At 38.4% G+C, this 18,729-nt stretch overlaps 1 protein-coding gene across 1 annotated transcript in view; it reads left to right on the top strand.

Moving 5' to 3' along the window:
- LOC134608053 (probable acyl-CoA dehydrogenase 6) overlaps window positions 1-18,729 on the top strand; it is a 115,617-nt gene that overhangs the window by 70,992 nt on the left and 25,896 nt on the right. Inside the window, exon 4 of the mRNA XM_063450684.1 lies at window positions 4,757-4,863. Coding sequence (XP_063306754.1) covers window positions 4,757-4,863 — 107 coding nt within the window. The remainder of the gene's footprint in view (window positions 1-4,756; window positions 4,864-18,729) is intronic.

The following is an 18,729-nucleotide window of genomic DNA, read 5'->3' on the forward strand; positions in this document are numbered from 1 at the left end:
ATCCACTACACGTGGCATGTATTTTTTGTGCATTTACCTTCAGAAATAGGTTTTTTTTTTTTTAAATGATAAATGTACAGAATATTGGTAAGTTATCAGTTATCGGCCTGAAAGATCACAGATTATCGGTATTGGTATCGACTCTAAAAAAAAAATCAATATCGGTCGATCCCTAAAAAAGGGTATCAATAAGTATTGGACTGCTAGGATTGTGATCTCTTCAAAATCATTAGGCTCACCAACTGTGAGATTGTAATTTCTCTTCTTGTGTCTTCTCAAAATTGATATCCCCTTTGCCTTCTCCCCATCCTCCTCCCCTCTGCTTTCATTCCCCATCCCTTATCTTAACCCCATTTGTCTCCCATGTCTACACTCCATTACCTATTTTTTTGATCATTAGAACCTGGCATTGAGCTGACAGCACAGCAGATATAGTTGTATCCTTCCAGACAGGCTTCTCATTGTTGTTTTGGCTTGACTTTTTGTGATTTACCATAGTGTTGAAACACACCAGTTTTGCAATGAGATCTGGCCGTAGGATGCCTGTTGGGTGTGACTATGATACCATGCTACGCTGTAATAGTAGGCAGGGTTGACCTTCCCGGGGCCCCTTCATTCCACAGGAGCCCCACAGTTAGACTTAGTAACAGAAACTTGGCCAGTATCTACAAAGTATGTTTAAATATCAAAAAACTATTGCTCTGGTTAGGAAGGAATTGGATTCCTGTTGGGGCTACACTGACTACAGTATGGACATATCCAAAGAGGGTCATGCAATCTGTGTTTCACCATGCAATAAATATAGAGTCATTGTTTAAACAGATGTTTCCTATGGCTTTCTTTGGCTTTGTCTTCGTGACTCTAGTTGTCAGTGAAGACTGAACTGCCAGGGGACCACTAAGGAAAATAATTTTGTTGACAGATGTTTTTGTACTGGCAATTTTCAGTGTAAAAGCTCTTGTAAAATATTTATACAGGAGAAAATACTATGAAATCCTTTATATAATGTGAAGTGTTGTCATTAAAATAAACTTTTATAAGCAGTTGAGCCACAAATGGAGTGCAACTGGTTTAGATTTGTGTATGATCACTGGACATAAGGTTTTTAGAGCTAGACCATTAAAGAGGAACTGTGAGTATTGAGTTGGTGACAGCATTTTTTACTCTCTTCAGTACATGCTGTTGTAGAATTTACTAAGCTGCATTGCACAGCAGAGGTATATATATAAAAAAAAAAAAAAAGCCCGGTTATCTGTGCAGTTGTTTCTTGTACTGGTACTGATATCTTTCTATGATTTACCATGCTTACGTATATACACTAAGCATCTTCTTCACATAATGCTGTACATGCCAGCACTGTATCCACACCAGTAATATTCACAAAAAGAAAACTTACATTTAAAGATATAGATCATGCCCCTCCAGTCTCACTGCTCAATTATCTGCCATTGAGGAGGTAAATCACTTTGTTTATGCAACCTTAGTCACACCTCCCTGCATGTGACTTGCACAGCCTTTCTAAACACTTCCTGCAAAGAGTCATCTAATGTTTACACTTCCTTTATTGCAAATTCTGTTTAATTTAAAATGTCTTATCACCTGCTCTGTTAATAGCTTGCTAGACACTGCAGGAACCTCCTGTGTGTGATTGAAGTTTAATTTGCAGAGCAGGAGATAAACACTGATAAAGTAAGTAACATCTAATTAAAAATTAAACTATTTTGTTTCATGCAGGCTGTGTCAGTCACAGCCAGGGGAGGTGTGGCTAGGGCTGCATAAAGAGAAACAGAAGTGATTTAACTCATAACTGGCAGGGAAATAAGCAGTGAGACTTCAGATGCATGATCTATACACAAAAACTGCTTCATTAAGCTAAAGTTGTTTTGGTGACTATAGTATCCCTTTAATAATACAGATGTAGGCACACACTTGTATTTATATTATACGTGATTTTATGTGATTTGCAGTCTTAATTAATTGACAGATTCACTTTACTTGCTATAGATTTCTCCTGGCATTGTTCTTTTACATTAATTATACCAGCAAGTACATACAGTATATTAGCTCAAAATAATACCAACAATATTGACAAAAACACAACTATTAAAAATAAAGATGTAAAAGACACACACTTGTATTTATATTATATACTCACTGAACCAGGGTGTACATTGGTTTTATTTATGATAATTGTTTCATATTTTGTACATTGGGCTGCAATCTAACTATATGCTCATAAAGTATTTTTTTCATGTGCAGCTTTTGTTTATAGTGATAGCAATTATGTGATGTGCAGTACTGATTAATAAGTAGACTTTACTTTTGGAGCTACATACTTCTCTTCTCCTGGCATAGTTCTTCTATATTAAAGGGACACTATAGTCACCAAAACAACTACAGCTTAATGTAGTTGTTCTGGTGAGTATAATAGCTCCCTTCAGGCATTTTCATGTAAACACTTTCAGAGAAAAGGCAGTGTTTACATTGCCTCTAGGGACACCTCCTAGTGGCCACTCATCAGATGGCCACTGGAGGGGCTTCCTGGCTCAGGGCTGCACAGTAGGCAGCCCTGCCATTCAGTGCATGGAGACGCTGAATTTTCCTCATAGAGATGCATTGATTCAATGCATCTCTATGAGGAGGTGTGATGGGCCAAAACGGTGTTTGGCCCTGCCCCCTTGCCGATTAGGAATGCATTTGATTGGCTAAAAATCTGCAATTTTGATAATGTCACCAAGGGGGCAGGACCAGCGCCGACAGACCCGCGGAGAGCTGAAAATAGGGTGAGTTTTAACTAATTCTAGGGGAGTTAAGAAGGGGGGGGGGGGGGGGCGGGCAAGCCAGCTAAATGGTGGGTTTTCACTATAGGGTCAGGAATACATGTTTGTGTTCCTGACCGTATAGTAATCCTTTAATTATACGCAGTTCTCTGCATATTCTAATTTGTTTCAATTTTTCTAGTGATCCATAACTTGTAACTAATTTGCACTTTATAACATTTATATTTGAGTGGACATGTTTGCTTGCAGCAATGTATAGTATTTCAGCATTCCGGTGCTGTATTCAATTCTGGGTTTCGTTATCACAATGCAGAATGGTATGTGTCTTAAATGTCCACTAATTATACATTATCTCAGGTGTGTTCTGTTTTGAATTTTTTTATCGTTGACATTTTTTAATGTTTGACAAGTGTTTTTATTATTTATGTCTTACATTTGATTTGTTCATTTTTCATTTTCATTATTTGGTTCAGTTAAATTATTTTTCACTAATGGATGTTAATTGTCCCTGTTGGCTCTGTTCCCTATTGTAAAGTGAGCGTTACTACTTTTCTTAAATTAACTGACCGTTAAGTACAACAGTAGGAGGTTAACATGTTAAATAAGATTAAATGCCATGCGTCACGAAATGCATTAGAATATCTCCCAGGAATATGCTTTTTTTTTCTGCTTTTTGCTGCTACGTGCCTATTTTATATATATATATATATATATCTATTTCTAATAAAATGTATAGTTTGTTTAACTATGGACTGCATTTATTCTGAATATGCCTCTAAATGTAAGCCAGCATCTACATCAGTTTTTCTCCCCGCCAGGGATTTTGCCAATAATGCTGTGCATGCTGGGCACTGCTCCCATAATGCTGTGCCTCTAGCATTCATTTCATTTGTGCTGTGAAAAAATGCATGCTATCTTTTCAGAGATGTGGATTGATGGAATTTATTTACCAATATTGTAAATATCACATAATTATATACAAACTCATGCTAGATTACTAATCCACATTTAATGCTGAATATATATTTATACTATAATATAACGTAAATGGAAAACTTTATTTAGATATATTTTTCATCCAAAAACATTTTATTAAAAGAAAGTCTGCTTTAAATAGAAAAAATTTGATGAATTTTTTTTATTTAAAGAAATAAGATTTTTTTTATTTTCTTTTTTATCATTGTTTTCTATTTTTTACATTACTGTGAGTATTATTGCTGTGAATATTATACACACAGACACAACAATAACATGGATAACATGGCTCATAGTAAAGAGAAACATTAGAATAGAAAAGAGGGACAGATGGATTTAGGCCCAAAATAGGGACTGCGCCTCTTAAATCAGGGTAGCTGGGAGGTATGCTTTTTATTTTGTAAAATATCAGCTGTGTGCCTGTCAGCATTAGGCTCATGTTAGGTTTTTGGTATTAAGGTATTGTAATTAGTAACTGATTTGTAATATACTAGTTGGAAGGAACTGGGCAAATGTGATAAAAATGTTTAGCTTCCTCTGTTGTGGTCCACCTTGTCATAACATTTGCTGAGGTCCCAATACTGTCCCCGAAGGGACCATTGCAAAATACATACAGTCTAATGCATATTCTAAGGCAAATTTAGATGCTTACAAATGAGTAAATCTGTGTGCAGCATGTGCAAATGACATCCACAGGAACAAATGGAAGGCCTTGGTTTGTCATATGTCGCTGGATAATACGAGCTCAGATGTTTGCCAAAGAGAAACATGCATAAACACGTATAGCAAAATCAACATGAAGAGCCATTTTATTGAATAATTTCCCCCTGCTTTGTATTAGAGCCAGTATTATTGGATGCACATCTGTTTCTTAAAGACATACGTATGAAACATTATAAGACTGCAATTATAATGATCACTGAGAATAATATGTAAATGATCAGAGTCTGAAATAAATCCTTTAAATCATAGCTATTTCTCTTCTTTTCTTTTGAGCACAGGTTTGGCAGTGATGAATTGAAACGTCAGTTCCTTGCACCAACAACAGCGGGAGATGTAGTTGCCTGTCTGGGAGTCAGTGAAGCAGGAGCTGGATCTGACGTGGCAAGTAAGTAACAAAGCACATCAGGGACAACTACAATAAAAAGAGATTACCTGTACCCTTTACTGATCTACAAACTTCAATCACTGCCAACATCAACATTAGCCAACCTAAGTGGAACATTTGTTGGTATGTTCTGTTTATTTATATAAAATTATAATTCAATTTATATAACATAATCAAGGCATGGCCAGACCAGATTAAAAAACAGTATTTCAGGCACACTGACATTTCTCAAAACGGACCATAACAAATACTTAAAGGAATACAAAGATACTTAAATACAATAAAGATGAATTCCTAACACTAACGTGTTTCTCTCCCTCCTCCGTGCCTCTCCGATGTGTAGAATTAAATAACCCATTATTCACATACCCGCTTTCAGTGTCGAGTCGTGACATCAGCCACATAGGAAAACATTGTTTCACAGACTCAAACTCTGTGAAAGGCCAGGAAGCGTAGACAGCAGTAGACAGCCACTAGCGAAGGTGGAAAGTTCCCATTTAAACCTGGAATGTTTGTCTGGTACATTTGATTGCCATTGAAGAACTTTCGGTTAGATTGGTGCAAGGAGATTCAGATCTTTATGTGATAGAGCATGCACATAGGAAGATAAGTCGGGCTTACAACCAGATCAAACTTAGTGACATACAGACAAATCCAGAGAAGTGGATATAGAATAACTGGTAATAGCTTATACAAGATATATGCAATAGCAAGTCAGGATACCTTCTAAATTATTAGCTTGTTCACGCAGGGTCCTCAAAAAGCCTAAAGCACTGCAAAATAATGATGCTATAGGAATGCCAAAAAAAAGTACAAATTTATATAATAAGGCAAAAAGCCAATGGATGCAGAAAACAGGGAGTAAAAAGCACAAGCAGTGTGCGCAAGAATAGAGCTTAGAATAGTTCAGAAAACAAGCCATGTTACACCACCTGAATTGGAAAAATCCAGCAAACTATACTCTCAAACTATAGAACGGTGCTCAGTAGGGGGGTGCTGACTATTTATAGTAGTTCCTCAGGTATACCATGAGCATCAGTTGAAATTCAAAGGAAATGAGGCATCAGTAATGGGGGCCATATAGCTGGAATACATTGAGCGATGCACACCATTATCAATAATAGAAGCACAATTTGAGCACCTGGTGACACACTGTTAACTCGAACAGATGATGCCAAACAGGCAGTGAGTTTAACAGGGACCTCTGGATGTAGATCAATTGGAGAGTTAAATGTGTTTGTAAACAGTGTTAGCGATTGATTGTAGGGAAAAATACCATTAATGTTGATCTCGGTAAGAAGCAGGAGAGTGTGATAATTAGGTAATTGAACTGAGATGAACACGACTTGCAGAGATGTATCTGGGTTTGTTTCTTTCTTTCTACCTCTTAGCATCCAGTGGGACTATTTTAACAACCTCCGAAGGGATATAAGCTTGGAAACTTGGTATGATGCAATCATCACTACCTGTATTGGATAACTAAGAATATTTGGCGAGTAGTACTTTGAGATCCCGATAGACATGATAGAAATACGTCTAAAAAGTTGGCATCATAATTTCTTTAGTCAGTTACGGTATCATTTTTCCTCTGCAAGTTTTCTTTTTTTTTTTTTTTCTTCTCAACAAGTTTTATATTTGTACAGGTAGCGCAGTACCACTCTCTACCTACAATAAAGTAAAGCCGAATTTAAAGAGCTAATGTTGCGTTCACCAGCCCATAGGGTTAATTATATGCACAAAGCATGAAGCATGGTAAAGGTGTGTAATTGGCCCCACGTGAGAGATACATTTTATTTTAAGTGGTGATTACAGATGGAAATGTCAGACACAGTGCGTTGTAGTATTTGGGAAATATATTTTTATTTCTCCCATAGGGTTTGAATAGATGTAGTATAAATCAATAAATAATTGAAATTAGTTTTGCCTGTTACATGCAGGATTGAACGATGAAGTCTCTAACAGTCAAAGCAGAGATGCCAGAAAATTTAAAACATTGTTACTGTCTCCACTGCAAAGGTCATCTGGCATCCTTGAGGGATCTTCCTTAAAATCCAGTTCAATTTCAATTATGTATCACTGCACACAAAATAAAAATCAATATATTGAATTTTGAATAGATCTATGCAAGCAGTTAGCAAAGAAGAAGCACGATACTGAACTCTTTGTTGCGGTTTTTGTTGTTAAGATGGGATTAGACAAAAGATAGCTTGAAGATAAAGCAAAATGGCGAGGCAGCAGTTTTAGGTTTGCAGTATCAATGGTACTGTGGTGTATAATGTTGAAATCAGCACCCTGTCGGTGCCTTTTTTTCTACAAATTTTAACCTATTTATTCACTAAAAAACAAACCGTAGTGAATAGAAAATGGAATTGTGACAACTAACCCAAAATAGCTGATCTGAGAAAGTTGTCCATCTCAGTTAGATTACCAATTCACTCATTATTTTTCATTTAGTAAATTAACTCTTCACATTTAAATCTACTTTGCAAATTTTCAGAAGGACCATAAGTACAATTGAAACGCAAAACAGTGGATAAAATAGGCAACCAATTAATTAATTCATCACTCGTGAAAAAGTTTTTACTGACAACATGCTCTGCTACATTAAAGGGTCACTCCAGGCACCCAGACCACTTCTGCCCATTGGAGTGGTCCGGGTGCCAACTCCCACTACTCCTAACCCTACAAGTGTAATTATTGCAGTTTTTTATAAACTGCAATAATTACCTTGCAGGGTTAACTCCATCTCTAGTGGCTGTATACTAGACAGCCACTAGAGGGAACTTCCTCCTTCATAGCACAGGAAACCTGTGCTAGAGCGTCGCTGGACGTCCTCACGCTGTGTGAGGACCTCCAGCGTCGCTCATTTCCCCATAGGAAAGCATTGAAATAATTTTTCAATGCTTTCCTATGGGGAGAACTAATGCGTATGCGCGGCTTTGCCGCGCATGCGCATTAGGTCTCCCCGGCCGGTGGGCGGGATCAGTCTCGCCCACCGACCGACGGAGACGGTAGGAGGAGCGGCGCGGAGGAGGAGACAGCGACGAGGGACATCGCCGCTGCCTCAGGTAAGTGACTTAAAGGGTTTTCACCCCTTCAGTAACCGGGGATTGGGGGGTGGGAGGGAGAGGGAACCTCCAGTGCCAGGAAAACGGATTGTTTTCCTGGCACTGGAAATTCCCTTTAAGATAAATATATATATATATATATTATAATAATGAATAAAACAATATTTAAAGTAGTACACAAATAAAAATAATTTCTTTAGTTTGGATCCTGACCAGCCATTTTTATCAGTGCATGGGAAACTATGTTAAGACCAACCTAGAAAAAGTCAAATGGAAAAAAAACATTTAAAATAGAACTTCCTGTTAACATGGTGTATTCTGTCTTGGAACAAGCTCAGAGAAATGGAATAAAATGACACATGAATATTAGGGAAGGGTGAATACTGACTGCAGAACATGATGCAGAGACCAAAGTACTATTTATCATGCCAGGGCTGGGTGCATATACAAAGCAGCAAAGTGCAACTTTTGCATTCATTTACTGAAAATATTGTTACAATGGGATTGAGTAGGAGGTTACTAAGAGACTGCATTGACCTCAACTGCTACAAGTGTGTCATTCAATAAAACACACCATGTTTGAAGCAGTGAAAGGCATATGATAATGTTACAATAAAAAGTGAATTTCTGTTACAAAAGATATTGCTCATATTTTATGCAAGATGTGCCAAGAATGTTGGTTGCTAGGTACAATATGGTTTTTAATGCTACCTATCAAGACTCGGATCTTCATAACCAATAATTGATAAAAACATCTAAATGTAGGGAAAATAACATAACATTTAAAGGATGTTTGTATACATGTTTGAGAAAATATGTAGTATTATTAAAAATTTTCTTATTTTTAATGTAGCAATATATGCCACAATGCTGTACCACTGGGAGAAAACAGACAATATGTAAAATACGCACAAATGGAAATGGAAAAGAGGACACCTTTCAGGCGTCAATTTAATATTTTTGGATAAACTTTTCCAATTACCACAATCTGTTAGAAAAACCTTTAATATGATTTATCTATGGGAATCGCAATTAACGTCTATTGTATTTTTTTGTAGGTAAATCATTTTAAAAGCTTTTTTTTTTTCAAATCAAGATCAAGTGTTTAGCAAGATGGTTTGTGAGCTTACAATATGGTGGTTGTGGCTGTGTCCATAGCATGACTAGCATTAGGGACCACTTCCCCTTCTACAAAGGGCCACATCATCCCATCATCCCGGTGTGGATGTGTGACAGAGTGACTCTGGGTGACAGAGCAGTTCTGTTCAGTGATTTGAAGCTGGAGAAATTACTCCTATCTCCCAAAATGAAGAATGTATTCAAGAGAAATACTACTGCTACAAATAATATGGGGGCAATATGAAGTAAGCAGTAGAAATGAAGGCTCTCTTGACTTCCCCTTTGAATTGATTCTGGGTGCAAATCTTTTTTTTTTTTTTTTTTATAATTAGAGTTTTTATTGATTTTTCAAATTGCAATGAGGGGAGGGGTACAGAAAGGAAAAAAGGAGAGGGGGGGGAAGGGTATATATACACAATATAGTACATTGACATGATGGATGTAAGTGTCAGGTGTTAAGGTAATTTTACAATTATACAAAGTAGTGGTTAACAGTACAATCTGTGACAAGGAACAGCAGGTTCATATATGTGGTACAGGTATTCATCATCACTGGTGTTTATATTGTATTATTCACAGGTTAACATGAGTCGATAACTTTTTCGTATTGTGTCGTCAAAGATTAAGGGTAAGGGTACAGCTTACGTTGGTAAAATCTGGTATCTATTCAGTATCAATTAGTGACAAGATTCAGCTATGGGCAAGATTCAACTGTCAATCGTTATTCTTGGATCAATTCCTCATGGACAATTATAACATATAGATAGCATATAGATAGAGTTCCAACGGTGTACAATGATTAACAATGATTAAGCTCGGAAGTTGTCTGCGAGAATTGTAGACCTTATGTGGCTTGTTATTTACCCTGAAGGACTTGCAATATATGTATTTGACTTGTCTTGTGTTTCTAGGTCCCTCCACTTTTGCCAGTTTAGCTTAGCTATTTGACTCTGTTTAGGAGTAGTGGCAGATAAAACCTCGTATCTGAGAAACTGTCTGGATTTGTGCCTTATCAAAGCTGGTATTGGGCAGCCCAGTTTTTTCCAATGGCCTGCAATTATATTTCTGGTGGCTAGTATTGTCATCAATAATATGTGGGCATCTGCTTGTGATACCTTTACTGGAATCAGTAGGAAAAGAGCTAACATAGGGGTAAGTGGTGGGAGGTTCAACCCTAGTTGTTTCCATATGCGTTGTGTTTCTTCCCAGAGTGGTTTTATTTCTGGGCAGTCCCACCAAATATGTGTCATTGTACCCTTGTCTTTGTCACATCTCCAGCAAGTAGGTGATGAGAGAGGGAACATCTGATGTATTTTATCGGGGGTGTAGTACCACCTATAGATTAGTTTTTTATGAGCTTCTATATGTGAGTAACAGGTTGTCACTCCTTTTAGGGCTTGTAGTGACGTTAACCACTGCGTGTCTAAGGGGCAGTGAGCACATTCAGCTTCCCAGAGTCTCCTATAATTAAATTCTGGTCGAGGAGTCTGGTGTAGTAATGCATTGTAGCATGTAGTGAGAGCTTTATTTTTAACCGGTGTATAATGACATCGGTTGTACATCAATAGACTGTGGGTGTCAGGTTTGTCATATGTAGCTACCCTATCAGATATGAGACTTTGCAGCTGGATATATGGGAAAATGAATGAGGGGGGTAAACAATGTTTCGTTTTCAACTCCGGGAACGGTAACAAGGAACCTTGTGTACACAAATCTGCAATTTTTGAGATTCCTTTTTCTTTCCATTTGTTTAACGATAGCCATGGTGATATCGAGTTTAGGGCTGTGATCGGTGCCCAGATGGAGAATTTAGTGTCATCAAGTTTGGAGTGGTGGAAGTGATCCCATACTTGGATAATGTATTTGGTGAGTGGCAGAATTGGTTTGCGTTTGTCCCTTAGGTGTTTGGGGGTCCACATATGGTCTATTGCTGAACCTTTGGGGTCATACCCATTTTCCATGTCGACCCATTGAAGCGTATGTCTCGGTGCATGTAATTTTATAGTATGTTCTAGCAGGGCGGCTTTGTGATACATTGTTACGTTAGGGAATCCCAAGCCCCCTTCTTTAGTGGGGGATTGTAACAGGGCTAACGGTAGTCTGGGTTTTTTATTTTCCCATACATAAGTCGTTAATATGGACTGTATTTGTTTGAGTAACGTGGGGGAGAGGGGAATTGGAAGCATTCGGAATATATACAGTAGTTTTGGTAGGACCATCATTTTGATGGTGTTTATCCGGCCTAACCATGATAGCATTACATTTTTCCATTTATGTAGTAGTAGCTTGCAGGTTTGTGGTAGCGTGGCAAAGTTGTACGTGTTGATGCCTCTGAGTGTGCTTGTGATCTTCACACCTAAGTAGGTGAGGGAGGTCTGTCTCCAGTCAAATGTGTACTTATGTTTCATTCGAAGTATCTCTGTATTTGGGAGACGTATAGGTAAGGCCTGGGTTTTCGATTGGTTAAGTTTATAATAGGAAATGCGGCTATATTCCTCTAGGGTATGCAGGAGTTGTGGTAGTGATAGTGTAGGCTGTGTTACAGAGAGAAGTATATCGTCTGCAAACATTGATAGTTTGTATTCCGTGTTGTTAATGGTAATACCTTTTATATCGGAGTTCATTCGGATTTTTTGCGCTAGGGGTTCAAGGGACAATACAAATAACAAGGGAGATAGGGGACAACCTTGGCGAGTGCCATTAGTGATGTGGAACGGGTTTGACGTGAATCCTGCATTGGATACCCGAGCAGATGGAGAGGCATATAGTGCCATAATGCCTGTAATAAATTTTTTAGGGAATCCGAATTTAAGTAGAACTTGGGTCATGTAGTCCCAGTTGAGTCTATCGAAGGCCTTCTCTGCGTCTAGCGCTAAGAGAAGGCCTTCCATATTTTGTGTGTCCATATGAGCTAAGATATTTAGTATCTTCCTCGTGTTATCAGAGCCTTGTCTAGTTTTGATAAAACCTGATTGGTCATTATGTATTATACGTGGGAGAATGGTTGAGAGACGGTCTGCAATTATTTTGGCATAAATTTTTGTATCACAATTAAGCAGTGAGATGGGTCTGAAGTTTTGGCATATCGTTGCTGGTTTGCCCGGTTTGGGGAGGGTGGAAATGTTTGCCTGGAGCATCTCTGATGGGAGTACCCCCTCGGAAAAGCAGTGGTTGATGAGTCCAGTAAAATGTGGGGCTAAGGTGTCGGAGAAGGTCTGATAGTATAAATTGGAAAAACCATCTGGTCCTGGTGATTTATGGGAGGGCAGTTTCTCAACTATGTTTCCTAGCTCTTCCACTGTGAACGGTTTAGTGAGCATGGTTATATCTTCTTGAGTTATTGTCGGGAGATGTATTGTGGTAAGGAAATCTTGTATCTGTGATATTGAGGGCGTGTGTGTATTTGTATCTGTGGAAAGGTTGTAGAGGGAGCTGTAGTATTGTGCAAATGTCTCTACAATGTCTTGTGGATTCATGATTTTGGTTTTGTCTGGTTTTACTAAGTACGCTACTCTTGAGTTGATCATCCGCGATTTTAGTTTAGAAGCTAGAATTGCTCCTGCTTTATTTCCTTGCGCAAAGAATTTATGTTTATACCTTTGTAATATAAAATTTGTTTTATCTAGTTCCAATTCTTGGAGTTGGGTGTGTAATTGTTTAAGCTGTAGGTAGGTATCTTGGGATGGGTTTCCTTTATTGGTGTGTGTTAAGGCTTTGATTTGTTGGATGAGGTCGTTGTATCTCTTTTGCCTCTTTTTGTTTGCATGACTAGCCAGTTTTATAAAGAGGCCTCTAATTACCGCTTTATGTGCTTGCCATGTATTTGGGATGGAAGTGTCTGCCGCGGAATTAGTCTGAAAGTACAATTCCAATTCCGTTTTGATTTGTGCGACAATGTTAGGGTCTCTCAAGAGAGAGTCGTTTAGTCTCCAGGAGCTTCCCCCTTTGGTGGGGTATTGGGTGGAGATGGTGAGCGTGATCGGGGCATGGTCAGACCAAGTTATGAGACCGATTTTGGTGGTTTGGATGCGGGGTATTAGAGATGAATGAATGAGGAACCGGTCTATTCTCGAATATGAGTTGTGGACCTGGGAGTGGAATGAGAAATCTTTTTCTGAGGGGTGCAGTATCCTCCATATATCTAGGTAGCCTGTGTCATGGAGGTGTTGTTTAATGGCGCTGGTGCATATAGTGCGTTGTGCAAGGGTCTTGCGTGATATTCGGAGGTCGGAGGAGGAGTCTAGGGTGTTGTCTAAGATAAAGTTCGTGTCACCTCCTATTATTATTGTCCCATGTTTGTGAGTGTCAGCTAATGTTAGTAATTTGTTGAGAAAAGTTGCCTGGTTTTCGTGTGGGCCATATACGTTAAGTAGAGTATATGGTTCATTATTAATATGGCATTGGAGGAGCAGATACCTGCCCTCCTTGTCTCCCATTTTCTTGTGTAATGAAAAGGTGACATCTTTACTGATTAGCGTAGATACTCCCCTTTTCTTTTTCAGGTACCCAGTGTGGAAGCCTGTGGGATATTGTCTCGAAGAGAACTTGGGCAGTTTGGAGCGTAAAAAGTGGGTCTCTTGAAAAAAGACCACAGAGGCTTTCGCTTTACAGGCTTCTTCCAAAGCCAATCGCCTCTTATGAGGAGAATTCAAGCCCTTAACATTGAGCGAAAGGATATTCAGTGCCATAATATTGCCTCGTTAATGCTTGTCAACTTACAGCGTTTTAAAAGTAAGCCATTTAGTAGGTTTTGGTTGTCTCTACACCATGGGTAGTGGGTTATGAGTCTAAATAGGGTAAGTAGTATTTGCCATTTAGATCGAACTAAAGTGGTACGTCTCTCAATCGGTGTTGTAATAGCTATATTTGAGTTTTTCAGCTTTGTCTCATTAGTGGTTCGGACCTTGTTTTTGTTGGAACCGTACATTGTGTACATAGGAGGGTGTGTGAGAGGTAGAGGGATGGGTGTGGGGAGTAAAGTGGAAAAGAGAACTATATACATTCCGAGGTTTAGACTTAGGTCGTCTAACCTGGGTGGTAAAATGTTTTTAATCCGCCCCATGGAGCGAGTTGGGGGGGAGGGTGAAGCTTTAGTACGTCATAATTGATTCTATGGTGAAAATCACTATACGATAGCAGTTCACATTCCTTAACATTGTTTATAAATAGCACATTTTCTTATTGTTAGGTTTGGCTAAGTGCTGGTGAACTATCTTAAGCTTTTTCCCATTATGCTAGGTATCGCATTTACCATATAACACGTATATTTAGAGTGTTAAACATTACGAGAATAACTTTCAAACATATCATAAAAAGAGGCATATAGAAAAGAAAACAAGGAAAATGTCATAACAAAAGAAATAAATCATGCTCACGCATCCATTAAGAAAACGATAGAGATGTCTGGAGCAGTTCAGTTAGGTTTAAGTCCGGAGGACCAGTTGTGGTTGATTTTCGTAGGTGATCGATCTGGATCTCGGGATGCAGACGGTGCGGTTTGGAGATTTACCGGAATGTCCCATTCTTTGAGCAATTTCGACCCTTCTGCGACTGAATGGATTTGGTGTTCTGTTCCATTTTTTCTTATAAGTAGGCGAGTAGGATAACCCCACTTGTAGGGGATGGCAGCATCTCGGAGTGCAGTTGTTATAGGTGATAGATGTTTACGTTTGGCAAGTGTCACTGCAGATAAGTCTACAAATAGCTTGACACGTTGAAATTCCGGAGGAAAGTTGTCAGGGCTTCTTGCTGCTTTCATTACCATCTCTTTAGAAGTGAAGTAATGCATACGTGTAATCACATCTCTGGCAGCTGTATTTGCTAGAAACTTGGGTCTTGGAAGGCGATGTATGCGATCCAGCCTGAGTTCTTCTGCCGAGAGAGTCGGGCATAGTGCTTTAAAGAGGCCTGTTGCATAATCCAGCAATTCCGCTGGTTTAATTTCCTCAGGTATCCCTCTGAGGCGGACGTTATTGCGTCTATCTCTATCTTCTTGATCAGCAAGTTTGGCCTCTAAGTACGCTAATCTGGTTTCTGTAGTGTCACAGGCCGCAGCCATTTTGTTGTGGGCAGTTATCAGCTCCTCTGTTTTTTCTTCCAGCATATTTGTGCGTTCGCTGATTTCTCTGATGTCAGCGCGGACATCTTGTGCTAGTTTGGCAAATTCTGCTTGTAGTGATTGTTGGAGCTTTTGGAGCATGCATTGCAGGGAATGTTCTGACACCGGTTCCGCGGTTCTCAGCGAGATCGAGGTGCAGTCACTCTTTTCAGAGCTGGCAGTTGGTGATGTTGGGCCTTCGGCGCCATCTTGGAATTTGATGCGCGGAGGGGTAAGTGGAGAGATTTGGGTTTGTGCTGCTCGTAGCTTCGTTTTCTTCGGTATTTTGTGTGACATGTTGGTTCCGATCCACTTATGAGTGGTTTTTGGGGTCAATTATGTCGTTTTCCTCGTCTCTAATCGCGGTAAATTAATCACCCTCGCAGGAGCCGACACTTCACGCGTCCATCCTCGCGCGCTGCACGGCCACGCCCCCGGTGCAAATCTTTTTAAGTGGAAGGACAGAGAGGGATGAGAGAGAAATGCTTCTATTAATTTATAATAAATCTAATGGAATAAGACAGACCCTTACATAGCTTTAACTACCCAGAGTTCCTTGTTAACGTGTTTCACCCAGGCTTGTGGGATTTGTCAAGATGAGGACACTGGCATAAATAATTTGAATCCTACTGACTTTAAATTGACGATGTCAATAAAAATACTGACTCAAAAAAAAACCATTCAACTGATAACAACCCTTCATTTCAAAACCTACATATAAGAAAGTACAAAGACTTAGATAAAAGTATACATAACATTAAAAGTTTAAAAAATATTGAACCTATTAAACAAAAATGAAAATGCCCTACAACTCCTACCCGTGATATTATTATAGGCTCTATGTGAAGAGATTGACAAGTGCATATACTCCATCCAATACCTATTCTCCAGTTGACTTACCTATAACTGCTAATGGCCATGGGGGGACAATTTTTCACTTTAAATGTTTCTTTATTCCCTACTTCTACCACTATGTGCACAGTTTAAAACAGATGACTAAATTAACATAGCTCTCTAAAACACATTAAAACAACAAACTTTATTCCAAACACAACAGTTTTAGGGCATCAGTGAAGGTTTGTCAGACTGTAAATTTAGTTGCATATTACCCGTTCAATTGCCCAGAAACAGGCAGAAAAATTATGTTAGTAATTAAATAATGTGAGAAACAGAACTTGAAAAAATAAATCAATATCCCATAGGTAGCAAACTTTTAAGAGATGCAAACTAAATCCAAAAACAGTTCTCTTCTTATTAACAAGCTAGAATCACCACCCAACCAATTTATCGCTCAATGTTTTAAATCTGCTGGACTGCCATTACAACTGCAGCACAATATTCGTTTAACATACTTTCTCCGTACGTTGCCTCCATACTCGTTAACCTTGTCCTCGATGAACTGTTCTACCTACTTAAAACATTTTGCAGGGGCAGATAATTAGATAAATGACATTCTTCAAATTGCATATAATGACATCTTTCGTTTTATAGTCTATGTCACAATATCTGCTTCATACAGAGCTCTAATTGCAGTAAGCGCTAGCTTTTCATGACAAATGAATTTGTAAGTCATAATGGAAAATCTTTTAGTAAAAACCATCTGCATCTTATAAATATATACACAACATAAAAAGTAATGTAAGGATCTCAATCAAATGTATAAGAGCCCCTTCACCCCTGGCTCGGGGTTAAAATAGCCCCAATTGAGAGGGAATGTGTGCTTGAGATTTACTAATTTTTTTATTTTATTTTTTAAACATGGCCTATGTACTAGTAGTCTATTCTCCCCATAGTTGGCTAGAAACTGTCTCTTTTGAGCTGAATGTGAGACACCACTGGAGATTCAAAGTTGATCAGAAATGAAAACCGAGTAATACTTGTATTTCTGTTATTGGCACATAAATACTTCAGTGTGTACCCGATTAAGCCGGAAATCAATGACATCATTAAACTGTCAATAAACTCATCATTAAACTCTCAGCTAATGCATTTGATCCTAGTAGGACTAAATTGGTATTGCTAAAGCAGAATGGGAAATATCACATTTGCTATATCTAGGTGAACCGCGGGTGTCTAAGGGACCCAGATAAGTGTCAAACCAGTTTGACTCCTTACTGTGGGATCGTGCCAGGGGACTCCTTGTACAATAACCACTAAAGCAGACTGTAGTAGATATGATACCTAGACCTACCCATTAAGCATACAGTTTATCTATTTTGTTATATATACAATGCCAACACAGCGCTTACATGTATACTAAAAGGTAACTCCAAGCACCATGACCATGCCAGTTACATGAAGTGGTATCAGTGCTTGGAATCATTATGGGCAGCATTTCACTGCGTATACAGATTTAAAGCTTTTTGCTGCCAAATGTGTAGCATGCACTCCAACCCATGCTGCCCAGGTCCTCAGCTCAGCCATTGGGGCATCCCTGCAGTGAGGTGGACAACGCCAGAATAGGATCAGGCTGCAGAGAGAACTTGGCCTCAGTGTGAATACAAAGGTTAGCCTTCTCTTCCCTTCCATCCCATCCCTCCTCCTTTCATGTTTACCGACCACCACTCCATCCCAAGGAGTACTACAACCAAAACAGTGTTTTAATCAAACACTGTTTTGGGTTGATGTAACCTGTTAACCGCGGTACCATAGTCATAGCACATAGAAAATTATATTTATTAACTAAAAGCACACGTAGCACGTCTGAGACCAGAAAAGAGCAAAGTATTTCAGATGGTCATGATACAGAAGATATCCTACTACTGTAATAAACCAAAATATTTATTCAGATATTGGACACTATGTGATTGGAACTAAGTTCTGTTGTACCTTAGATTGGACCTGTTTATAGGAATATTAACATACTGGGCCATAACAGAATTCACCAAACTGATCTACATCTCCTTTTTAAAAATGTTTTTGTTTCCATTATCGTTTGTGTTCTCATTTGTATGATACACTGTATGAGTCACATTCAAAGACTTGTCAATTTGGTTTTTTTTCAGTACTTAAATAACCTTCAAAGCCTGCACAATACGAGCTATGGTTGTGTGAATAATGCATACCCATGGCTCGATAATTGTTTGAATATATGTTGCTTTTATCCCTCAGCAGCAGTCTTACTGTTAAATGAGTCAAGAATTGGAAATCATGCATTTTTCCAGCCATAGTGGTTCACATACCCTTTACAAATATACCGTAATAGTGTTCTATATTTCCTAAAAAAAGAAAAACAATATTAAAGTTCTTTCATTTTGCATTTAAAAATTCCAATGTTCGTTGAAGGACAGAATAGGCATTATTGAAATGAGAAGGGAAGGACTAACAATTTTGCCTTGTTTTATTAATATTTCAAATTTATTTATGGATTGTTTAATATTATATTGATATCAAATGGTTTTGGTTTAATTTAGTTATCCTGTTACCATAGAAAAATAATCACAGTTTAAAACCCACTTTTTCAGACAGACTAATTTAATCATCAATATTGGGAACAGGTTGGATTATGTATATAAAAAAACTTTGCCGATCAATTAAAGTATGTACAGTGGGTTAAGCATGTTTATGCTAAAAATCTGATGT

This window comes from Pelobates fuscus, chromosome 4 (genome assembly GCF_036172605.1).
Source record: "Pelobates fuscus isolate aPelFus1 chromosome 4, aPelFus1.pri, whole genome shotgun sequence".
Classification (NCBI taxonomy): domain Eukaryota; kingdom Metazoa; phylum Chordata; class Amphibia; order Anura; family Pelobatidae; genus Pelobates; species Pelobates fuscus.